The sequence below is a fragment of the Salvelinus alpinus genome, chromosome 11 (genome assembly GCF_045679555.1).
Source record: "Salvelinus alpinus chromosome 11, SLU_Salpinus.1, whole genome shotgun sequence".
In the NCBI taxonomy this organism is placed as follows: Eukaryota; Metazoa; Chordata; class Actinopteri; order Salmoniformes; family Salmonidae; genus Salvelinus; species Salvelinus alpinus.
The window spans coordinates 41,510,454-41,536,622 of record NC_092096.1 but is presented as its reverse complement, the minus strand read 5'-3'; the positions used below and the strand labels follow the sequence as shown (position 1 = coordinate 41,536,622).

Genomic DNA, 26,169 nt, shown 5'->3' with positions numbered 1-26,169 from the left:
AAACAAGTTTATATTTTGGGTTCTCATGGAGTGTGACAGTTGAACTAAGCTCATTAAGCATTTATAAGTTATATTTTTCAAGAATCAATGGATATATAAGTCCAAAAATGGATGCAGCAACGACAGATTGACCCTTTAAGTCTATCAAACGTGTGCGAGTTTGAACATGTGTCCATTAGGCCCATGGATTAAATTGTTTTATCACCATGAATTACATTGAGCAATAAAAGCCTCACTTTTATTCCATAGGCACTGTGCAGCTTTTGAAAGAGCACGTTTTTCACTGGCTGTCCACTGGTTTCAAAAACAATGATTAATAGGCACCTTAAACGTCTTGAATTCAAATCATTATTGGTTTCAAATACACATTTAGATTTGTGAACAGCCATCCACAACAATCGCAATCCGTAAAATGTAAATAGCTAACAGAGAGCAACAGTGTGATTCACATCAATGCACTATGTAGATATCAATAAGTGATTACCGCATCGCCGTAGGCTACACCACTGCTGTCATCCTTACCTCCAAGTGTTAATTCAAATTGGATAATCTTTGGATGTCGACAGCATAGCATTGGAAGACATAGCTTGGACTGTAGCCTACAAAAAGCTTATTCCTGCTCTTTTCCCACGATCCATCAAACCCATTTGATGTGTCATCATAGTGGCCTCTGACTTGTGTTCAGACTCGCTCAAGAGGAACACATTTAAATGTGCGCCTTTTTTCAATGCTGATTTGAATGTCATTCAGACAAACAGAGAAGTGTCAAAATATTTTTTTCCCCTCGCAAACATTTCTGAATTTAAAAGTAATCCTCCAAGTAATCATCTTGTTTTTCAAAAGTATATAATCTGATTACAATATTTTTGCTGTTAACATAACGGTTTACATGTAATCCGTTACTCCCCAACCCCGGTCATAATGCAACATATGGAATGCCATGGGAGTGGTGAGACAGTAACAAGCCGTTGTCTTTGTGTTGCAAACAAGAATATAAAACTCAACATGGAAAGTGTTGGTCCCATGTTTCATGAGCTAAAATAAAAGATCCCCAAAATGTTCCATACGCACAAAAAGCTTATTTCTCTCAAATTGTGGACAAATTTGTTTTTATCCATGTTAGCTAGCATTTCTCCTTTGCCAAGATAATTCATCCACTTGACAGGTGTGCCATATCAAGAAGCTGATTAAACAGCATGATCTTTACACAGGTGCACTTTGTGCTGTGGACAATAAAAGGCCACATACTGTATGTCTCAAGTTTTGAGGGGGCGTATAATTGGCATGCTGACGGCAGGAATGTCCACCAGAGAATTGAATGTTAATTTCTCTACCATAAGAGAGAAATCGTTAGAGAATTTGGAAGTACGTCAAACCAGCTTATCAAACGCAGACCATGTGTATGGGATCGTGCGGGCGAGTGGTTTGCCGATGTTAATGTTGTGAACAGAGTGCCCTATGGTGGCAGTGGCGTTATGGTATAAGCTACGGACAACAAACAATTGCATTCAAATTGCCATCGATAAAATGCACAGAGATACCGTAACAAGATCCTGAGGCCCATTGTCGTGTCATTCATCCGCCGCCATCACCTCATGTTTCAGCATGATAATGCACGGCCCCATTTTGCAAGGATCTGTACACATTTTCTGGAAGCTGAAAATGTCCCAGTTCTTCCATGGCCTGCACTCACCAGACATGTCACCCATTGAGCATGTTTGGAATGCTCTGGATCAACATGTACTTCAGCGTGTTCCAGTTTCCGCCAATGGTCCAGCAACTTTGCACAGCCATTGAAGAGAAGTTGCACAACATTCCGCATTTAACAGCCTGATCAACTCTATGTGAAGACGTGTTGCGCTGCATGAGGAAAATGGTGGTCACACCAGATACTGACTGGTTTTCTGATCCACACCCCTACCGTTTCTTGAAGGCACCTGTGACCAACAGATGCAAGTCTGTATTCCTAGTGAAATCCATAGGTTAGAGCCTAATAAATTTTTCCCAATATGAACTGTAGCTCAGTAAAATATTTGAAATTGTTGCATGTTGCGTTTGTTTTTAATTCAGTAAACTTATTGAAAATCTTTCTGGTTGATATCTTTAAAAGTATAACAATTACACCACTTTGCACACACATTTGAAGACATTTTTAAATCAAAATGTTTTTTTCATGTTTTATTTTAGTATCTGAGTCAGTAGATTACCTTGGTTAAGTATTTTCTATACAGTATGCTTTTACAGAATCACCAATAACTACTGCAATACTTTGGGTATGTGTGTTTGAAAATGTATTTGTGTTAAAGCTATTAAAAATGGCAGTTATGATGAGAATTATGCTAGGATAAGGTTATGGTTTGCTCAACATACTGTATTTAAAGTAAGAAAATTAGAACACCTCATCATTAGTAGCGAGTCATAATCAGGGAAAAAGCTGGTTCTGGCCAAACTCCGTTTTAGATCTGGCATCCAGATCCACGCCGGTATTGGCCCGCTTCACGGATCCGGACCAGATGTTGCAATAGGTCCAGGCGCGGATCTGGCGTGGATCCTTCTTGCTGTCTGGGTAGCTAAAGTCTATATGTCTGTGTGCTGCCATCCTGTTTGAAGGTAACAGATTATTTTATTACAATGGTTAAAATGGATTTTCATTGTGTTCCATGGTGTTCTTCGCCCCCTAGTGGAACTTTCTGGTACTTAAGACTGTACCCAAACAGGAAGTAGAGAATTCGTTCTACAAGCATAGAAGCAGCTAAAAAGTGTAGTTATTTCTTGTCACGCTTCAGCTTCGGAAAATATGTGTTTGTAAGTTTGATTCAAGCATTTAGCTAGTGATGATAATCTTGTTATTGATAGAGTTGCTTACATAATGTTGGTTGCATCTACTCACACAAATTGCAATGCCTTTCATGTATGCCGTCAGCTGTATTACTTTGCTCGTGCGTCATGCAAACGAATTGTAAAATATACAATACTGTAGTTTTGTTAATGTTTCTAGTGTAATATGCTTTGTTATTCTACAGAGATGGTTGTACATGATTAGAGTCATTAAAGGAGTTGCCAATTACCATATGAGTAACAATTAGCTATATGGTTTGGCATCATGCCAGATGCATGGTACTTTAGTACGTGCTTTGTATTCATGCAACTTCAAATGTATAATGTACAGCTACAGTATGTCGGTGTGAGTTGAATACTAAAGTATATTATTTTCTGTATTTTGAAGTTTCACAACATAAACGTTTTCAATATATTCATTCAAGAAAAGTCAGCCTTGGGAGTTTTATTGAAGACTTCGTTGTTAGCTATCTGTCTAGTTTTGCATGGGAACGCAACTCAAGGGCAGAATAGCCTGGCTTGAACCCATATCACAAGATTAGTCCATATAATTTACTGTTCAATCTCAGCTTTTCATCCTTTGTTTGTAGATTTTCACTTTTCTCAAGTTCGGATAAACGTGCAATAAAACAACGTGGGCACTGCAGATACTAGCTCGCTAGCTAGTTTGTGGCTCCAGAGACTTCTAGACAGGCTCTTCATAGCCATCACTAGTTACCACAGTAAGTTATAAAGCCTGCCCATTTCTACAATTTCTCTTCTTAAAATGTGATTTTAAACCTAACCTTAACCACACTGCTAACATTTTATGCCTAACCTAGATAGCGTGTGGTTTCAAATCTAGTAAACTAGCTATGCTTTTGAGGCTTGTGTTGCAGATCTGCGTAAAATATGGAGTCTGTGGGTCTGGGTCTGTTGTGTTTAATTTAATCAATTTTTATGCAAGGCCACCGTTATACATTTTATGCTAGTCACACCTTCATACAAAAATGTATGCACGGGATGCTGATTTCAACAGTCAGTGACTCAAGCATTACAGCTTGAGTCACTGACTGTTGAAATCCCCATGACTTGTCCTTTTTAAATCACAGTCATTGCAAGGTCAAAAATCACTCCAATATTGTATTTAAACACTAGTGAACAGGTTATTACCTTGTTCAAGGAAGATGATTTGGCTCTAGACATACTACAAATACTGATCAACAACAAAAAAAAGCTGTATATTCGACATTATTATCATATGTTCTTCAACTCAATCAATATTAGCATGAAATGCATGCTGCATCACATCCTGAATTGTTTAAACAAGCAATGTGTTCTTTGTCATTGTGACAAGCAAACCCGCTGCGCATGCACACACACTCATACATGCTGATTCATTCAGCTACTCCTTCACTCGCCCTTTCCTGGCCCCATTCGCTGCTTTAGCTGTAGGGGGCGGGAGGCAGGCGTAACCAATCAAACCCAGATGCTCTCCCTCTACATAAACCCCATAACCCTCTTCACATCTGTGTTTCAGCTGTTCATGTGCTGCACTGAGAATAGTGATTCCTTCCACTCTGAATACAGGGATCCTCTCAACCCAGAATCCTAGGATTGATACTACAGCAGATCTTTAAAAATGACACCCACACCCACTGTGACTCTCAACACCGGGGCCAGCATGCCTATCGTGGGCTTGGGGACATGGAGGGTAAGATAAAGCGTAATTTAGTTTCGTCTAGGCATCTTGCATGGATAGCATTGATACTTCTTGAACTGGCAGTTAACTGCTTCTTTCTTTTGGCAACTACCGGTATGTTCATGTTAAAATATGAGTCTTCTCATTTGCCATATATCCTGAGAGTTTTAATGAACTATGATGACCAAGATGAAGCATCTTATTTTTGCACTTATGTTTCACCGTCACACTTGGAATCGGGGGTTAGCCTATACTTGACTTTTTGACCTAACATAGGCCGTCTTAACGATGATTATATTATACAGTATAATCAAATCTGTCCTGATTAGTATTTCTACAGTATTATGTAGCCTTTCTGACAGAGGCTCAAGTCAAGTGTGAGGTTACCAAAATAGGCCCTCAATCCGTGTGCAGGCAGAAGCAGGCAAGGTAGCGGATGCAGTGAAAGCAGCCATCTCTGCAGGCTACAGACACATAGACGGAGCCTACTGTTACCAGAACGAGGACGAGGTGGGGGTTGGCATTCACACCATGATTGGCCAGGGGGTGGTGAAGAGAGAGGAGCTTTTCGTCGTCAGTAAGGTTAGTAAGTAAGGTTACACGCATTAGTCAAGTTTATAGATTTGGTCATGGAGCCACTATGATTTCCCCCTAGAAGCCAGGCAGACAAAGAGCTCCATACGGGCTTAAGGCATGTCATCACATGCTCTGTATGGTGACCAATGTCACACGAGTACTGTCATTTGTTCTGGGTGCTCCCTTACTCAACTGCCACACATCACCATGACACTTAAAAAATTTGTCCATAGGCTAGTATTGACATTTAAATTGTATTTCAACATGCGCCGCAGCAGTTTAATATGACGGTTTCTCCCAAATAGCTGTGGTGTACTCTCCAGCAGAAGTCTATGGTGAAAGGAGCCTGTCAGAAGACTCTGAGTGACCTCAAACTAGACTACCTGGACCTCTACCTAATACACTTCCCTATGTGCTTTCAGGTACTGTGTGTGTCTGTCACGAAAATGACTCAGCTTTCAAACTATCCCTGGTTAAGAGTGAGAGGACTATTGTCCTGTAACTAGTTTGTTTGCCATTGCAGCCTGGAGAGAATCTATTTCCTACTGGTGAAGACGGACAAGTAGTCGCAGGTGAAAGCAACTTCCTGGACACATGGGAGGTAAGGAAAACAAAAAAATGGTATACTGTATTCCAAAACAAACATCCCCCAACACCAGCAAACAGGATTAAACTACAAGACATTTGACAGTTTACTGAGCTTGATCTTGACCTATTGAACAGGCTATGGAGGAGCTGGTGGATGCTGGACTGGTCAAGGCTATCGGTGTCTCCAACTTTAACAAAGACCAGATTGAATCCATCCTAAACAAGCCAGGACTCAAGTATAAACCTGCCAACAACCAGGTACTGTAGTCTTTGGTGATCAAGACAGACAAAACAAGTCAATACAGTTAAGCAAGGCATTATTGCCCCTTATCTCTGTATTACCAACGCCTCATCTTTGTCCCTTCAGATTGAATGCCACCCCTATCTGAACCAGGAGAAGTTGATCAACTACTGTCACTCTAAAGACATCTCAGTGACAGCCTACAGCCCTCTGGGCTCCCCAGACAGACCATGGTGAGATAGGAATATCTTATAAAAATTGTGATCTAATGTGTATACAGTCACTTTGGATTAAAAGGAAGGTTATAGAATGAAGTACAATTGACCTGTACACTGAAATGATCCAAAACAGGCATTGTATTTAATTGGTTATTGACAACGTTTCAATGAGTGTGTGTGCATTGTCGGACCCTACCCTTTCCCTACTTACAGATTTTGTTTTTCAGGACCCACCCACCATTAAAAATGATGTGCGTTTGACTTCATGTCAACATAAGGAAGACTAAAATAAATTACATTTTCAACAGGGCGAAACCTGGTGAGCCGTCTCTGCTCGAGGACCCAAAGTTAAAGGCCATCGCTGATAAGCACAATAAGACTACAGCACAGGTATGAGAGAAGCATCAATAACCTCTACAAACAGTGAACTTTCTCCTAATTCTGCCTTTAGTGACATACTGTAGCAAAATTTGATCCGGTATTTTAAGCCTTATCCAGAAATATAAAATTACACCAAAAATGAAAGCAATTGTCTGAGGATGGTGCTGGACAATCTGGCATAAAAAGGGGACACTGATAAAAGCTTACATAAAAAAAAAAATAAAAAAAAAAGTTAACATCCAGGCATGTCACATGATTGCACCAAACACAGGGCCCTAGCTATAGGGAATACAAAGGGTATAACCAACCCATGTTCTCAACCATACTTACTCCGGTCATGATTCGTGAAATTCTACATTTTCAACAAACGTCCATTCAAGTTGAGGTTAACGCAGCTGATCACTCTCCAAATAATATTACAGTACAATTATATATGCTGATAGATTTTATATACAATAATTAGCCTGAAATTGGATATGGGTCCCATGTATAGCGTTTAAAGAAAACGGCTAGGGGTTAGAATGGGGACAATCAATTGTCAAGGGTTTGGCTAGTGTTTTCCAAGACAAGTCTCTAACATTAAGAATCATTGTTTTGAAACCATGTCATCGGGCGTGGGTCCAACGCTCACATGGTAACAGTTACATTCTTTGTCTGGATACAAGGAGTCTTGGTCTAGGGTCAATCAAGTGACCAATCCCTGTTCTTATCCTCTCCACAGGTCCTTATCCGCTTTCAAATCCAGAGGAATGTGATCGTCATTCCTAAATCGGCTACGCCCTCCCGGATCAAGGAAAATTTTCAGGTATTTTTTTGACAATTATCACTGTAGATGGAGTTGAGTCGGTCAGAGGTTAAATCCCTGCCTCCTAGAGGTTCATATCTTGTCTGTTTTCTACAGCTTTCAATGTCAAATATACGAAGAGCAGTGTTCTAAGAGTGGAAGAGCCATTGGCTCTGGTAAGAATCTTACCTCTGATGTACGGGGTTGTAGGTTCCATCCCAGGCTCAGCTCCTGAATGTGATTGCGTTGACTCTCTGGGATAGTTGGAAGGCTGTCAGAACTCATGGTTGTATATACCTGGGGTCCCCTCCTGTATAAAGCAGCAATTATGGAGAAAAGTGCCCACTTTTTCCAGGAGCATCTATATTTTCTTTATGTGCCTATATTTAAAAAAAAGTGTCCATTCGGAAAGTATTCAGACCTCTTCACTCTTTCCTCATTGTTACATTACAGCCTTATTCTAAAATGTATTATAGTTTTTTTCCCTCAATCTACACAATACCTCATGACAAAGCAAAAACTGGTTTGTACATTTTTTGGCATAAAAACAAACTGAAGTATCACATTTACATAACTATTCAGACCCTTTACTCAGTACTTTGTTGAAGCAGTTTTGGCAGCGATTACAGCCTCGACTCTTCTTGGGTATGACACTACAAGCTTTGCACACCTGTATTTGGGGAGTTTCTCACATTCTTCTCTGCAGATCCTCAAGCTCTGTCAGGTTGGATGGGGAGCGTCGCTGTACAGCTATTTTCAGGTCTCTCCAGAGATGTTCAATTGGGTTCAAGTCTGGGCCACTCAAGGACATTCAGACACTTGTCCTGAAGCCACTCCTGAGTTGTCTTGGATGTGTGCTTAGGGTCGTTGTCCTGTTGGAAGGTGAACATTTGTCCCAGTCTGAGGTCATGAGCGCTCTGGAGCAGGTTTTCATCAAGGATCTCTCTGTACTTTGCTCCGTTAATCTTTACCCTCGATCCTGACTAGTCTCCCAGTCCCTGTCGCTGAAAACATCCCCACAGCATGATGCTGCCACCACTGCTTCATCGTAGGGATGGTGCCAGGTTTCCTCCAGACATGAAGCTCTGTCAGAGTGACCATCTGGTTCTTGGTCACCTCCAGATGTGAAGCTTGGCATTCAGGCCAGATTTCAATCTTGGGTTTCATCAGAACAGAGAATCTGGTTTCTCATGGTCTGAGTACTGATTGGTGGAGTGCTGCAGAGATGGGAGAACCTTCCAGAAGGACAACCATCTCCACAGAGTAACTCTGAAGCTCTGTCAGTGACCATCAGGTTCTTGGTCACCTCCCTGACCAAGGCCCTTCTCCCACGATTGCTAAGTTTGGCTGGGGGCGGCCAGCTCTAGGAAGAGTCTTGGTGGTTCCAAACTTCTTCCATTTAAGAACGATGAAGGTCACTGTGTTCTTGGGGACCTTCAATGCTGCAGAAATGTTTTGGTACCCTCTGTGCCTCGACACAATCTTGTCTCGGAACTCTACGGACAATTCCTTCGACCTCATGGCTTTGTTTTTGCTCTGACATGCAGGGTCAACTGTGGGACCTTATATAGACAGGTCTGCGCCTTTCTAAATCATGTCCAATCAATTGAATTTTCCACAGGTGGACTCCAATCAAGTTGTAGAAACATCTCAAGGATGATCAATGTAAACAGGATGCACCTGGGTAGTGGACAATTTTTGATACACACAGGAAACTGTTGAGCGTGAAAACCCCAGCAGCATTGCAGTTCTTGACATACTCAAACTGGTGTGCCTGGCACCTACTACCATACCCCGTTCAAAGGCACTTAAATATTGTCTTTCCCATTCACCCTCTGAATGGTCAAGACAAAGTGACATCAGTAAGGGATCATAGCTTTCACCTGGTCAGTCTGCATGGAAAGAGCAGGTATTCCTAATGTTTTGTACACTGTGTATATGATATAGAGAGTTAAAAAAACAAACGGACAAGATGAGTTTTGAACCTACATGCAAGGCAGGATTTAACCTGGAAGCCACGGAGACCTTCACACTAACCTCTTCATATATTTGACATTGACAGTGGCAGAATTGTACACAAAAGGAGTGTGTGATTTGAACCCACAATCTTTTGGTTTCAAGCCACTGGTTCCTTCGCATGTCTACATTGTTATTTTGTCGCCTTCAAACAGGTGTTTGACTTCGAGCTGAATGACTTAGACATGAAAGTCATCCTGAGTTTCAACAGGAACTGGAGAGGATTCGCTATGGAATGGTGAGTTCCAGAGTGTCTAGATGCTGACTTCAACCCCACTTTCCTCTTTACCTGTTCTTCCCTGACGTACCCTCCTCCTCACTGCAGGGGCAACAAGCACAAAGACTTCCCTCTGCATGCAGAATACTGAAACCTCCGAGTGGACACCCACATTCCTACACTGGGGACATACAACGAGAAGTGCAGTAGTTGTATATAGATTCAAGCACTACTGTGACCTTGTTCATGAAGCGAACAGAATGTCAATGTGTAATGTAGTAAGTGCCAAATATTGTTGCCTTTACTTGTTCAGAGTTTAAACATGTTGTACGTTTACTTACATGTTGGAAAGTGCCTTTGAAAGCACGGTGTCCCTGTGCTCCTTGTTGTAATATGAAATTATATTCATAATTCCTTAGACAGTGCTCTTTAGATATCTCAACCACTATGTTAACATTGACAACTTACACTAAAATGTGACTCATTCCATCATTTCTTTATGTATTTCGATTCTAATCCTGAAATATAAATTGCTACCTGACTACCTTGATATGTCCTTATCTGCATGTATAATATTGTACGAGAACACAGTACACAATATTGAAGCAAAGAAAGCTATTATATAAAAAAAACTGTTCAAAGGGAACTGGGAATTTCACAACAGTCTCACACGTGCTTTATCATCCTGTAAGGCAGGATGATTCATTCTAGGCCAAAGGGCTCCTATGACTAGGCATTTGAGTGAATCATCCTGTAAGGCAGGATGATTCATTCTAGGCCAAAGGGCTCCTATGACTAGGCATTTGAGTGAAGGAGTGTTCAACAAAATATCTTAATGCACTATTAGGATAAGCTATGTCTATATGCCAATGTTTCACCCTTTGGCCATTTTTAAAAACAAAACTGATGTGTTGGTATGTAATACTGTACATCACATACAATGTCCATGTACCACTGTGATATTTATGTAACTTCAGTAAGACATACCCAGCTCATATGGTTGAACTATAAATTCTTTATGGTTATTATATGGCCTTTAAATGTGGAGGCTCATTGATGAAAAAGTCTTGAGACCATTAGACTCAAATCGAAAGAGACACAAACAAACTGGGTCATGTGAGAAGCCACAAACCCTATTGTGCGTTAGCAGATCCAAGGCTTCAGATTTCCTACCAAACCAGTAACCAAACTCAAGCTTTTTATTTATTTATTTATACTTCACTAATATCGATCCTATGTCAAATTATGTTTCCATGATTATAATAATAATAATTACTATTGTGTATTAGGCTAGAAGGCAACAATATATGTCATGAGAAATACAATACTGCAACACACAGATACTAAATCAGTCTTTAAATCGCTAGAAACTAGCTCAAGGATGGCCATTTATGCACACCGTCTTAAAGGGAGAAATAAGAATGAATCAAAACGAGAACAGAGAGCCCAGACATCTCAAGCAAGCCACAACACCAGATCTAACTTTGTTTCCCTAAAATTCAGCATTGAAGGGGTAGTCCTTGTGCTTCATGCTCCTAGGTGACAAAGAAAAACAAAGCATGATTCAGAGAGACTTATACAATTGTTCACATGTTCAAAAATCAAATAAACACTAACTATGTAGAAAAAGGAGGAAGGAAAGTGCTGCTAAGGTACAATAGTCGATTTTGGTAGACAGAAGGTGCTCTTTGGTAAAAGGGATCAATTGGTCATCAAAAAGAGAGGACCAAGGCACTCTTCATATAATTAATTAAAATGCCTTATTTGTATGGCATGCTCAATGGAAACAAAGTTTAAAAACTCAGACGCGTTTCGGCTGCATAGCCTTCGTCAGGGAGTACACCAAGTCTATTTACATTCAAAGAAAAGTAACACCGTAATAAACATAGCTGTCATCACATTAAAATGACGATTTGACTGAAATTCGGGGGGACATCAGTTTGAGCCTCTGCAGAGTGTGTACACTGTAAAATACAGTACATGGGTCTAACTAAACCAAGTAGAGTCTCACCCTGTCATTGGGCAGACTCTCCAGTTCCTGTTGAAGCCCAGAATGGTCTTCATTTCCTCATCGCTCAACACAAAGTCAAACACCTGCATGTTTCAAAAAGACAAAAATGACCCCAAAGCTACATGTGAACTAAAATCAGATGACACACCTCTTCAAATAAATTGAGAATTTATGGGAGAGAATACCTTGAAATTCTCCTGGATACGTGTGGGGGTGATAGACTTGGGAATCACAATCGTGTTCCGTTGAATATGGAAGCGGATCAGGACCTGAAGTGAGGATGACGGAGAGAGGAAAGCGGACATGTAAATGTGATCCCAGGTTAAAGAAAATATCAGTGTGGTTCGGGTTGGCTCGATAGTGTGAAAAGGGTTTTAGAGTACAGTACCTGGGCAGAGGTCTTCTTGTGCTTCTCAGCGATGGCCTTGATGTTGGGATCATCCAGCAGAGAAGGGTCCTCTGGTTTGGCCCTGTTATTGACACAGTGTTACAATCTTTTCACAGGGAGAACTGTAAATGGCTTTGTATGTTCAGAATTCATGTACTAGGTGAATGTACACCGACTATACCAAGCATAAAGGAACACATTCCTTATATTAAGTTGCAATATTGGATTTAACAAGTGACATCAATAAGGGATCATAGCTTTCACCTGGTCAGTCTGTCATGGAAAGAGCAGGGGTTCTTAATGTTTTGTATACTCAAGAGTATATCTCTTAGGTATTATTTGTTGAAGTATATACACTCACCATGGTCTGTCTGGGGAACCCAGGGGGCTGTAGGCTGTCACAGAGATGCCCTTAGAGTGACAGTAGTTGATCAACTTCTCCTGGTTCAGATAAGGGTGGCATTCAACCTGGTGGCATAAATCACTTGTGAGGATATTCACTTCACATGCAGTTCTTATACATGGGATGTATTGTAGCATTAGAGAATTAGTGGAGTGGTATTTTACGTTGATAAACATACATAATTAAATTATACGGTGGATTGCAAATAAATAACATTTATTTTAATTGAGACCCATTGTGTATTACTGTCAAAATACGCCCCATAAAGTTTTGCTGTTTATTTAGGAAGCCTGGGAAGTTGTTCAGTATGGTGACAATAGAAAGCACAAGAGGGTCTGTCCACTCAAATAATCAGATTGATATGTACCCGTTAATCAAGATGTCTATTGGGATAGATGTGCCTGGAAAACAGCAGGAATATAAGGTCACCAAAGCATTGCTGCCTTGCCTCAGGGAAAGAGGCTGACTATAAGGCACTAAACTGGCCTTTATCTGACCGAGCTGTCACTGTGAATAAGACAATGGGGCAGGGATATTGACAATGAGGCCTCTGCCCTTTGAGGGAGGGCTTAAAACAAGCGTTGGGTGCTCAGTGTCCTGAAAAGTCCCATTTAGAAGAAGGTTGAGGGATACAATATACAATTAAGAATATAGGATCAGCATTGTGTGCTTCACAATGTATTGTGTTGATCCCAGGCTTGTGAGCTTTTTGAGTGACTATCACTAAACACTCATTCAGTAATGAACGTCAGTACCTGGTTGTTGGCAGGTTTATACTTGAGGCCTGGCTTGTTTAGGATGGATTCAATCTGGTCTTTGTTAAAGTTGGAGACACCGATAGCCTTGACCAGACCAGCATCCACCAGCTCTTCCATACCCTAGTATACAGGACAACATCAGATCAGACACAGGTCAATACGGCATCCCCAATTTGTGATAGATTACAATAAACTCAGGGTTGTATTCATTAGGGCACACAACAGAAAACAAACATGTGCATTTCTTATTGGACCAGGTAGTCCCTGTTTCAGTCCGTTTGGTGTCTAATGAATATAACCCAGTTTAAGTGATTTTCAATTGAAGAGAACTGTACAGTGTCTTAGAGGACGCGTCGTCTCGCACTGGCTCACCTCCCATGTCTCCAGGAATTTGGACCCATCATCAATATTATTTCCATTGCTGTCCGTAGGGAAGAGTGCTTCTCCAGGCTGCGCAACAACGATAGTAGTAAAACAATTATAAAAGTCACAAGACACTCCTCTTACAACACCATAAACCAGGGGTATTCAAATGTGGACCTTGAAGCCAGTTCTACTGCTGATTCTCATTCTTCCTCTCTTATCAGGGACTGATTTAGACCTGGGACATGATCAGGTAGAACAGCAGCACTCCCATACCTCCAGGCTTGGATTTGAATAAACCCCGTCATAAACCAATGATGGAACCTCCTTGAGCAAAAAAGCTACAAGTTAAAATGGTATTAGTCTCACCTGAAAGCCCATGGGCCAGTGTATCAGGTAAAGATCCAGGTAGTCCAGTTTGAGATCACTGAGAGTCTTCTGACAGCCTTCTTTCACCATAGACTTCCCATGGAATGTGCACCACAGCTGAAAAGAGAGCAAGCTTGAGTTGCGTAACTTCGAACCAATTTCCTCAATTCAATCTAAACCACAGATTCACTAGCCAAGATTTGATCACTTCAATCACTTAGCCTTGATATCAAGTTTGTTATTTTAAGTAGCATATTAAAGAGTGATTCAACTTCTCACTGCAATGTCAGTGTTACAAACTTGAGACCAGAGATAACTGTCCTGCAGTGACATTGTATCTCACCTTGCTGACCACAAACAGCTGCTCTCTCTTCACCACCCCCTCCTTGACCATGGCATGAATGCCCTCTCCCACCTCGGTCTCGTTCTGGTAGATGAAGGCCCCATCGATGTGCTTGTAACCTGCAGCTATGGCCGCTTTCACCGCATCAGTTACTTTACCTGGAGGGGACTGGTACAGAGGAGGGAGCAGGAAACAGAATGATTCATTCTTTCAAATGTTTCAACTACAACATTAGCGAGATCTTTAGTAGCCAATCGGCGGTTGAAGGTGTGCTTAGGACGCTAAAAGGTGCGTTACGGGTACGGAGGTGGTATGACATCATCAGGGACAACATCCCCTTCTCCGATGGAGGAGGCGTTCCCAGAAGGGATATTGGAAAGATAACTGGAGATCTACTTAGTCAGTTGCAGCTACAGTATTTTTAGCAGTGCATATAGTATGGTACAGCTACATGGATAGATGTCAGGCATTGATTCTGGTAGTATTAGTAAGTATGAATAAATTCAGGGTGTCAAGCAGCTTGATCATCATGGTACTTTTTGGTAGTAAAGTTTACAGGCATATATTATGGTAAGTATAATTGAAATGTGTATCTCATTACAGTAAATGGTGAAATAAGTATAGTTAGCTGTAATTGTAATGGCTTAGCAGATTTTTGAAAAAGCATTATCAGTCTTTACCTGGCTAAAAGAGAATGAATATAATATCTATTGTTTACAGGAAACTCATTCTACAACTACAGATGGAGGTTGTGTGGAAAAGGGACAGGGAGGAAGAAATATTTCTGTCATGGGCAAAGAAACTCAAAAGGGGTGATGATATTAACTAACAAATAATTTCGATCCGAATGTGCAAACAGTCTTAACAGATCCGCAAGGAAAGGTGGATCCTTTTAAATGTGCTATTGGACGATAAAAAGATCTGGCTCATTAATCTATAAGGTCCAAATAATCATGATCCACACTTCTTAGAAAATATTTATAACAATCTATCGATCTCACAAGCAACAACAGATGCTATTATGGTGGGAGATAACACAGTTTTAAAGTAACTTCAATGGGCCGTAAAGGAAATCACACCCTCGTGCACTTAAGGAGACCACAACTATTATGGACACATTAGAACTAGTCGATATACGGAGGCTGAAAAACCTTGACCTACTGAGGTATACATGGATGAGGCTTAATTAATCTAGTCGTCTTGACTACTTTCTTGTGTCCTTCTCGCTGGCACCAAAAGTTTAAAAAGTGTTGATCGTAGACAGAATGCGATCGGACCACCATCCACATAACTTACCGAATTTCCGCGGTGGGGGGGGGGGGGGATATTGGAAGTCTAATCCAAGCCTACTGGATGACAAGCTGTTTTTAATCAAGACAGAATAATTTATAACTGACTTTTTCTTGCATAACATTGGTACAGTAGATCACCTTATTGTATGAGATACTTTCAAATGCGTCTTCAGAGGCCATGCAATTCAATACTCATCTTTAAAACAAAAACAATTTAGGTCAAAAGAGATTAGAATAATAACTCAGGAACATAAGGAATAGCATAGATGGATGGCAATAAAAATGGTACCATAAGGGTCTCCCGAGTGGCGCAGTGGTCTAAGACACTGCATCGCAGTGCTTGAGGCGTCACTACAGTCCCGGCCGTGACCGGGAGTCCCATAGGGTGGCGCACAATTGGCCAAGCGTCGTCCGGGTTAAGAGAGGACACCTCAGAACAGCCTCAATTTGTCGGGGATGGATTCTACAATGTGTCGAAAGCGTTCCACTGGGATGCTGGCCCATGTTGACACCAATGCTTCCCACAGTTGTGTCAAGTTGTCTGAATGTCCTTTGTGTGGTCAACCATTCTTGATACACACGGGAAACTGTTGAGCGTGAAAAAGACAGCAGCATTGCAGTTCTTGACAAGCCGGTGTGCTTGGAACCTACTACCATACCCTATTCAAAAGGCACTTAAATCCTTTGTCTTGCCCATTCACCCTCTGAATGGCACACATACACCATCCGTGTATCAATTGTCTCAAGGCTTAAAAATCCTTCCTTAACCGGTCTCCTTCCCTTCATCTACACTGATTGAAGTGGATTTAACAAGTGACATCAACAAGGGATGATAGCTTTCACCTGGATACACCTGGTCAGTCTAATGGAAAGAGCAGGTGTTCTTTATTTTTGTATTAGACCGAGTGTACAAAACATTAAGAAAACTGGATGGAAAATTGCACAAAATATTTTAGAATTTAATATAGAAATGCTATCAAAAATAATTTACAGAAACGGATTCCAAATGAAGGAGTCATCCATGATTCACCGAATGATATTTTGAAAGAGGAAGCAAAATATTTTAAGCATATTTTTTTGCATTCTCAGTCTCCTCCATCTCCACTGAATGATGTTAACTGTAATGACTTTTTTGCTAATAATAGCGTAAAATGAACAACTGTACATAAAGACTTGTGTGAAGCACAAATTAAAGAGGAGGAACTTCTTGATAAAGTGAATTCCTTTCAGTCCGGAAAAACTCCAGGGTTGATGGCACAACTCAATTTTGTGATGCAAAAATCCTAGCAAAATTCATAGCGTATACAATGAAAAAGGATATCGGATATTATTCATCTTGATCAGGTAGTTTTTCTTTTACATGGACGATACATTGAAGATAATAAGTCAATAGAACACTGATCTTCATAGCAGATTTTGAAAAGGCCTTTGATAAAGTATGACTAGAATTTATATATAAATGCCTGGACTATTTACATTTTTGAAAATCTCTTATACAAATGGCTAAAAGTTATGTATAGTAAGCCCAAGTGTAAAATTGTAAATAATGGTTACTTCTCAGAAGGTTGTCCATTGTCTCCATATCTATTTGTTATGGCCGTCGAAATGTTAGCTATTAAAATCAGATCCAACAATAATATCAAGGGGTTAAAAATAGAGGTCGACCGATTAAATCGGAATGGCGGATTAATTAGGGCCGATTTCAAGTTTCCATAACTTTTTTTTTACAACTTTATTTAACTACATAGGCAAGTCAGTTAAGAACACATTCTTATTTTCAATGACGGCCTAGGAACGGTGGGTTAACTGCCTTGTTCAGGGGCAGAACGACAGATTTTTACCTTGTCAGCTCGGGGATTCAATCTTGCAACCTTACGGTTAACTAGTCCAACGCTCTAACCACCTGCTTTACATTGCACTCCACGAGGAGCCTGCCTGTTAAGCGAATGCAGTAAGAAGCCAAGGTAAGTTGCTAGTTAGCATTAAACTTACCTTATAAAAAACAAATCAATCAATCATAATCACTAGTTAACTACACATGTTTGATGATATTACTAGTTTATCTAGCATGTCCTGCATTGCATATAATCGATGCGGTGCGCATTCGCGAAAAAGGACTGTCATTGCTCCAACGTGTACCTAACCATAAACATCAATGCCTTTCTTAAAATCAATACACAAGTATATACACTGCTCAAAAAAATAAAGGGAACACTAAAATAACACATCCTATGAATGAAATATTCTTATTAAATACTTTTTCCTTTACATAGTTGAATGTGCTGACAAAGAAATCACACAAAAATTATCAATGGAAATCAAATTTATCAACCCATGGAGGTCTGGATTTGGAGTCACACTCAAAATTAAAGTGGAAAACCATACTACAGGCTGATCCAACTTTGATGTAATGTCCTTAAAACAAGTCAAAATGAGGCTCAGTAGTGTGTGTGGCCCCCACGTGCCTGTATGACCTCCCTACAACGCCTGGGCATGCTCCTGATGAAGCATCCGCCAACTCCTGGACAGTCTGTGGTGCAACGTGGCGTTGGTGGATGGAGCGAGACATGATGTCCCAGATGTGCTCAATTGGATTCAGGTCTGGGGAACGGGCGGGCCAGTCCATAGCATCAATGCCTTCCTCTTGCAGGAACTGCTGACATGCTCCAGCCACATGAGGTCTAGCATTGTCTTGCATTAGGAGGAACCCAGGGCCAACCGCACCAGCATATGGTCTCACAAGGGGTCTGAGGATCTCATCTCGGTGCCTAATGGCAGCCAGGCTACCTCTGGCGAGCCCATGGAGGGCTGTGCGGCCCCCCAAAGAAATGCCACCCCACACCATGACTGACCCACCGCCAAACCGGTCATGCTGGAGGATGTTGCAGGCAGCAGAACGTTCTCCACGGCGTCTCCAGACTGTCACGTCTGTCACATGTGCTCAGTGTGAACCTGCTTTCATCTGTGAAGAGCACAGGGCGCCAGTGGCGAATTTGCCAATCTTGGTGTTCTCTGGCAAATGCCAAACTTCCTGCACGGTGTTGGGCTGTAAGCACAACCCCCACCTGTGGACGTCGGGCCCTCATACCACCCTCATGGAGTCTGTTTCTGACCGTTTGAGCAGACACATGCACATTTGTGGCCTGCTGGAGGTCATTTTGCAGGGCTCTGGCAGTGCTCCTCCTTGCACAAAGGAGGAGGTAGCAGTCCTGCTGCTGGATTGTTGCCCTCCTACGGCCTCCTCCACGTCTCCTGATGTACTGGCCTGTCTCCTGGTAGCACCTCCATGCTCTGGACACTACGCTGACAGACACAGCAAACCTTCTTGCCACAGCTCGCATTGATGTGCCATCCTGGTTGAGCTGCACTACCTGAGCCACTTGTGTGGGTTGTAGACTCCGTCTCATGCTACCACTAGAGTGAAAGCACCGCCAGCATTCAAAAGTGACCAAAACATCAGCCAGGAAGCATAGGAACTGAGAAGTGGTCTGTGGTCACCACCTGCAGAACCACTCCTTTATTGGGGGTGTCTTGCTAATTGCCTATAATTTCCACCTGTTGTCTATTCCATTTCCACAACAGCATGTGACATTTATTGTCAATCAGTGTTGCTTCCTAAGTGGACAGTTTGATTTCACAGAAGTGTGATTGACGTGGAGTTACATTGTGTTGTTTAAGTGTTCCCTTTATTTTTTTGAGCAGTGTATTTTTAAACCTGCATATTTAGTTAATATTGCCTGCTAACATGAATTTCTTTTAACTAGGGAAAATGTGTCACTTCTCTTGCAACAGAGTCAGGGTATATGCAGCGTTTGGGCTGCCTGGCTCGTTGCGAACTATGTGAAGACTATTTCTTCCTAACAAAGACAGCCAACTTCGCCAAACGGGGGATGATTTTTGCGAAAAAAGCACAATCGTTGCACGACTGTACCTAACCATAAACATCAATGCCTTTCTTAAAATCAATACACAGAAAGATATATATTTTAAAACCTGCATATTTAGCTAAAATAAATTCAGGTTAGCAGGCAATATTAACCAGGTGAAATTGTGTCACTTCTCTTGCGTTCATTGCACGCAGAGTCAGGGTATATGCAACAGTTTGGGCCGCCTGGCTCGTTGCGAACTAATTTGCCAGAATTTTATGTAATTATGACATAACATTGAAGGTTGTGCAATGTAACTGGAATATTTAGACTTATGGATGCCACCCGTTAGATAAAATACGGAACGGTTCCGTATTTCACTGAAAGAAGAAACATTTTGTTTTCGAGATGATAGTTTCCGGATTCGACAATATTAATGACCTAAGGCTTGTATTTCTGTGTGTTATGTTATAATTAAGTCTATGATTTGATAGAGCAGTCTGACTGAGCGATGGTAGGCACCAGCAGGCTCGTAAGCATTCATTCAAACAGCACTTTCGTGCGTTTTGCCAGCAGCTCTTCGCAATGCTTCAAGCATTGCGCTGTTTATGACTTCAAGCCTATCAACTTCCCGAGATTAGGCTGGTGTAACCGAGGTGAAATGGCTAGCTAGTTAGCAGGGTGCGCGCTAATAACGTTTCAAACTCGCTCTGAGACTTGGAGTAGTTGTTCCCCTTGCTCAGCATGGGCCGCAGCTTTTGTGAAGCGATGGGTAACGCTGCTTCGAGGGTGGCTGTTGTCGATGTGTTCCTGGTTCGAGCCCAGGTAGGAGCGAGGAGAGGGACGGAAGATATACTGTTACACTGGCAATACTAAAGTGCCTATAAGAACATCCAATAGTCAAAGGTATATCAAATACAAATCGTATAGAGAGAAATAGTCCTATAATTCCTATAATAACTACAACCTAAAACTTCTTACCTGGGAATGTTGAAGACTCATGTTAAAAGGAACCACCAGCTTTCATATGTTCTCATGTTCTGAGCAAGGAACTTAAACGTTAGCTTTCTTACATGGCACATATTGCACTTTTACTTTCTTCTCCAACACTTTGTTTTTGCATTATTTAAACCAAATTGAACATGTTTCATTATTTATTTGAGGCTAAATTGATTTTATTGATGTGTTAAAATAAGTGTTCATTCAGTATTGTTGTAATTGTCATTATTACAAATAAATTGTAAAAAATAAAATAAAATATATATATATTTTAAATCGACCGATTAATCGGTATCGGCTTTTTTTGATCCTCCAATAAGCGGTATCGGCGTTGAAAAACATAAAATCGGTCGACCTCTAGTTAAAAATCCAGAGTTTAAAAACATAAGTGTCAATGTACGCCGATAAGTCCGCAATCTGGATCACTGCACTGCAATGTTCCCTCTAATATTTGTCGGCACTGAGCAAATTTCAGGTCTGCTGAGCGCAAACTTGAACCCTGTGAAATTTCTGTGCAACTTCCGGTGCGTGTTTACTGTGAACACTGAGGCTGTAACCGCTTTTATTTACTATTTTAACAGCGGCCAAGTAGACTATTTGATCATAATGTAGGCCTACCAGAGTGGCCTACCATAAAAAAAAACTATGGAGAGAATGAATCACATAACATTTTGAAATGGAAATAGCTGTTCTATCATTCAGCCTACAGTAGCAGCCAATGTGTGGTGTTCAATGTAGGCCTACATTCCATGACGTTGGAAAAAAACATGCAGGGCTTGACATTAAAACCTGTTTATCCACTTGTCCTTCAGACAAGGAGGTGACTGAACATTTTGCTGTGTTGTTTGATGCAAGAAATCACTTTACAAAATAAAATTCATTATAATTCCCATGCCATTATCACAGAGAATCAGACACATTATGCTACCCTTTGCCTATTAGCTACTTAGCTTATTCAATCCTGTCTCAAAATACAACACTGCCCCTTTAAGACAAAAAAAACAACTCTTTACCTGACTCGCTTATCAAAGATATCTAGAAATGTACACGTTTTGTGCTCTTGTAGTAAGCAATCACTTCCCTATTGCTGTCTAGAAATGTACACGTTTTGTGCTCTTGTAGGAAGCAATCACTTCCCTATTGTTGACTACAAATTAGCTATAACTGGGCTAATAACTCACCAATTGGCGCTCCGGTCCGGCCTGAGTCGTGCCTGTCAATGCAACAGATTCCTACTCCGATGCGCTCTGCCTACAACAACATCTCTTGCATAGTTTGATTTGTTTCAGTATGTTGCAGTGAAAGTAGCTAAAATTGTGTTGATTTGATCACAATTCCCACACTAAAAAGGAAACGTTGATAGTGTTAACTAAATGGGGAAAACTCTAGAAAGTTGAGCGAAGTTCAAATCTCATGCGCATGGCAAATTTTTCTTCAGTCTCCTTGAGGATCTAGATGATTAATACTGCAGTAGTTAATGTGTCGGGGGGCTAGGGTCAGTCTGTTATATCTGGAGTATTTCTTCTGTCTTATTCGGTGTCCTGTGTGATTTTAAGTATGCTCCCACTAATTCTCTCTCTGCCTCTCGGAGGACCTGAGCCCTGGGACCATGCCTCAGGACTACCTGGCCTGATGACTCTCTAGTCTAGTCCACGTGGTCGTGCTGCTGCTCCACTTTCAACTGTTCTGCCTGCGGCTATGGAACCCTGACCTGTTCACCAGACGTGCTACCTTGTCCCAGATCTGCCGTTTTCAACTCTCTCTCTCTACTGCACCTGCTATTTCAACCTCTGAATGCTCGGCTATGAAAAGCCAACTGACATTTACTCCTGAGGTGCTGACCTGTTGCACCCTCTACAACCACTGTGATTATTACTTGACCCTGCAGGTCATCTATGAATATTTTAACATCTTGGCCATGTACTGTTATAATCTCCACCCAGCACAGCCAGAAGAGGACTGGCCATCCCTCAGAGCCTGGTTCCTCTCTAGGTTCCTGCCTTTCTAGAGAGTTTTTCCTAGCCACCGTGCTTCTTCTACATCTGCATTGCTTGGTGTTTGGGGTTTTAGGCTGGGTTTCTGTATAGCACTTTGTGACATCGGCTGATGTAAAAAGGGCCTTACAAATACATTTGATTGATTGATTCTCTAGCCTCTCTGGACTAAAACCTAATTATGAAAACTTATTGGATTGGATCATTAAAAGACAACTTTACCTGTAGTTTACCAGTCTGATGGTGAAGTAGACAAAAATAAACAAACTCACTACAACAAATTTCATTAGAAAGTTAGCAAAAATAAACGACATCTTGCAACCATGGAGAAGTAAATACCTGTGTATTTATGGAAAAATCACACTTTACACTTTAGTCATATCACAGTTTAGTATGACGCTGCCTACTTATATTTATATAATGAATAACAGTTTGGGGGGGATAAAATGGATTCAATATTAAAGAATTAAACCTCTCAATAAAAGCTTCAGTCATACAAGAGTTATACTTAAAAGGTCATGAATAGTAAAAATTATGTTTTTCATGAAAGTGGATGATATTTGAAGGAAACCAGATCAAAGAACGATGACCAAAGTATGAAAAATTATCACAAAGTTACTGGTCCCCTCCCCCATGTCAAACACATGGACAAATATACCAGTTTCATTTGAAAACCAAAATGTTGACAGCGGTGCCATACAGGTTGCAAAATAGCTGGGAAGAGATTTGAGATGTTCCGATTGCATGGCACATGGTTTATGAACTGATACACAAAACAACGCTTGATTCAAATTAAATTATTAAACAAAATTCTTGCCACCAACATAATGCTATGTATATGGGGCAAATAACCATCTCAGCTCTGCAGATTTTGGTCACAGGTTCAGGAGTGGCTGACAAATCATAAGAGGGTGGTTTACAGAGATACAGTAGGTGGAATGGGGAGAGAGCAGCTGAAGGGTGGGTTCAAAAGCCCATGATCTATAAATGTTATGACTGAAAATACTATATACAGTTCATTCAGGAAAGTATTCAAACCCCTTGACTTTTTCCACATTTTGTTACAGCCTTATTCTAAAATGGATTAAATAAATAAAAAATCCTTATCAATCTACACACAATACCCCATAATGATAAAACAAACTAAAACAGAAATACCTTATTTACATAAGTATTCAAACCATTTGCTATGAGACTCGAAATTGAGCTCAGGTGCATCCTGTTTCCATTGGCCATCCTTGAGGATGTTTCTACAACTTGGAGTTCACATGTGATGAATTCAATTGATTGAACATCATTTTGAAAAGGCACACAACTGTCTATATAAGGTCCCACTTGACAGTGCATGTCAGAGCAGAAACCGAGCCATGAGGTTGAAGGAATTGTCCGTAGAGCTCCGAGACAGGATTTTGTCGGGGCACAGATCTGGGGAAGGGTACCAACAAAAATTCTGCAGCATTGAAGGTCCCCAAGAGCACAGTGGCCTCCATAATTCCGAAATGGTAGAAGTTTGGAACCACCAAGACTCTACCCAGAGCTGGCCACCCGGCCAAACTGAGCATTCGGGGGTGAAGGGCCTTGGTCAGGGAGGTGACCAAGAACCCGATGGTCACTCTGACAGAGCTCTAGAGTTCCTCTGTGGAGATAGGAGAACCTTCCAGAAGAACAACCATCTCTGCAGCACTCCACCAAGCAGGCCTTTATGGTAGAGTGGCCAGACGGAAGCCACTCCTCAATAAAAGGCACATGACAGCCCGCTTGGGAGTTTGCCAAAAGGCACACACCTAAAGGACTCAGACCATGAGAAACAAGATTCTCTGGTTTAATCTCTTTGGCCTGAATGCCAAGCGTCACATCTGGAGGGAATCTGGCTCCATCCCTACGGTGAAGCATGGTGGTGGCAGCATCATGCTGTGGGGATGTTTTTCAGTGGCAGGGACTGGGAGACTAGTCAGGGTAAGGGTAAGAGGGTAAGATGAGCGAAGAAAAGTACTTAGAGATCCTTGATGAAAATCTGCTCCAGAGTGCTCAGGACCTCAGACTAGGGCGAAGGGTCACCTTCCAACAGGACAACGATCCTAAGCACACAGCCAAGACAATGCAGGAGTGGCCCAGCCAGAGCCCAGACTTGAACCTGATCAAACATCTCTGGAGAGACCTGAAAATAGCTGTGCAGCGACGCTCCCCATCCAACCTGACAGAAGTTGAGAGGATCTGCAGAGAAGAGTGAGAGAAACTCCCCAAATGCAGGTGTGCCAAGCTTGTAGTGTCATGCCCAAGAAGAGGGGATGGTCCAATAATAACAAGTATTCAGTAGCCTGCAAATGTATGGTCCCTACCTTGTGGATTCAAATGTATACAGACTTGATCACAAAATATTAAACAAAAGGCATTTGTGACTTTTATAGAAGCATTTGAAGAAATGGGTGCAGCCTTTCAACCATAAATCACAAGACCACAGCTACGAAAAGCTCCGTGACAGAAACTATGGGGCCCATTGCCTATTCCTAAAAACGTAAGAGTTCACACAATATCTTGACAATATAAATCGAACAAATGACATTGCTCATTTTATGGAATTACAGCTGGCTCCCAGTTATGTTATTGTCAAGAACGTGCTAGAGAGAAAAGTAATTGACAATATATTATAATTACATTAATAACGGAAGAGAGAAAGCTACGTATTCATTTGTCATAAATGCATACCATTCTGTAACGTCCAAAGTAGCTAAATAGCTCAAAGACCAAGAACTCAAAAAGTTGGCGCTAGCTAGCTAGTAGCATAGCTAGCTTTCTTGGCAAACTACAAGTAAAAAGGATTACTTGCTAAATTTAGAACGAACCTTCCACGTCCCGAGACCGAGAATGGGCATTTCTGCACCGGTGTTCAATTTCACGGATGTTGCCATCGTCCTCTTTGTTGCAAAATATACCTTTTAGATACTTTGTTGCAATTGCAGACAGTGCTTGTCCAACAGTTAAGTGCAGCGCAAAGTGCAAATTACGAATGGTATAGCAGCCAATCCATATTGTTGATAGATTGCTTATGTCTGGAATTCTATTTTGCTAAACATCTTGGACAACAGCGCCACCCAGTGCCACCGTCATTCTCTTTAATAATGAATCGCGTCATACAGGCAACTTTGACATAAACCTGCAGATGGATTTTAAATATTTACAGAATACGAATGACTTCTTCATAAAAGCAAAATCCTGAACCAAAATAGTTTATTAATAGTATTGTCACAAATTGAATAATCATTGCTGCCCCCCCCCCCCCCCCCCCCCAGCGTCATACAGGCAACTTTGACATAAACCTGCAGATGGATTTTAAATATTTACAGAATACGAATGACTTCTTCATAAAAACAAAATCCTGAACCAAAATAGTTTATTAATAGTATTGTCACAAATTGAATAATCATCAATCCCACACACACACCTTGACCTTGAATTCTACATTTGCATCTTATCAATATGTGTCTGACAGTTCATCAAAAACGTTTGCTTCACCTCAAGCATTATGGGTAACAAGCACTAGAGGGAGACATTACCACACCGTTCAACTGGCAATCAAACGCTTAAAGGTGCAATCAGCAATTGTTACGATATTTTTTACTTTGAAATTCATATACCCATTGATTCTTGAATAATATAACTTATAAACGTCTGAGCTTAGTTAAATTGTCTTACCGCACCAGAACCCAAAATATAAGCTTGTTTTACTCCTTTGTTTGGTAACACTGTATTGCCTAAAACACTTTGATCTTATGGATGGTCTGTCTTTGCATCCATAGCTCTGTCCATGAATTTGGGAGAATTAACATTTCTGTAGCCCCAATA

General features: G+C 41.1%; 2 protein-coding genes across 6 annotated transcripts; one reads left to right on the top strand and one right to left on the bottom strand.

Moving 5' to 3' along the window:
* Nucleotides 1–2,682: 2,682 nt before the first annotated feature.
* On the top strand, nt 2,683–10,090 carry LOC139534177 (aldo-keto reductase family 1 member B1-like). 5 transcript variants are annotated; one of them, XM_071333046.1, is made up of 12 exons: nt 2,683–2,805; nt 3,429–3,560; nt 4,408–4,531; nt 4,934–5,101; nt 5,401–5,517; nt 5,619–5,696; nt 5,819–5,941; nt 6,051–6,157; nt 6,451–6,532; nt 7,245–7,328; nt 9,479–9,561; nt 9,649–10,090. In XM_071333046.1, exons 3-12 carry the CDS (start codon nt 4,460–4,462, stop codon nt 9,689–9,691), a joined length of 957 nt encoding a protein of 318 aa, XP_071189147.1. In that variant the 5' UTR covers nt 2,683–2,805; nt 3,429–3,560; nt 4,408–4,459; the 3' UTR covers nt 9,692–10,090. The 5 variants fall into 5 exon arrangements, with proteins under 5 accessions (XP_071189147.1, XP_071189149.1, XP_071189148.1 ...); XM_071333048.1 differs by having other exon boundaries at nt 2,699–2,805; nt 3,486–3,560; XM_071333047.1 differs by having other exon boundaries at nt 2,699–2,805; nt 3,486–3,560; nt 4,358–4,531.
* Nucleotides 10,091–10,730: 640 nt separating this feature from the next.
* On the bottom strand, nt 10,731–25,416 carry LOC139534178 (aldo-keto reductase family 1 member B1-like). Its single transcript, XM_071333051.1, has 10 exons — nt 25,170–25,416; nt 14,176–14,343; nt 13,833–13,949; nt 13,473–13,550; nt 13,098–13,220; nt 12,301–12,407; nt 11,940–12,021; nt 11,737–11,820; nt 11,552–11,634; nt 10,731–11,075 (listed from the first exon to the last, which is right to left on the bottom strand). The coding sequence occupies exons 1-10, from the start codon at nt 25,233–25,235 to the stop codon at nt 11,033–11,035; spliced, it is 951 nt and encodes a 316-aa protein (XP_071189152.1). The 5' UTR covers nt 25,236–25,416; the 3' UTR covers nt 10,731–11,032.
* Nucleotides 25,417–26,169: the final 753 nt, after the last annotated feature.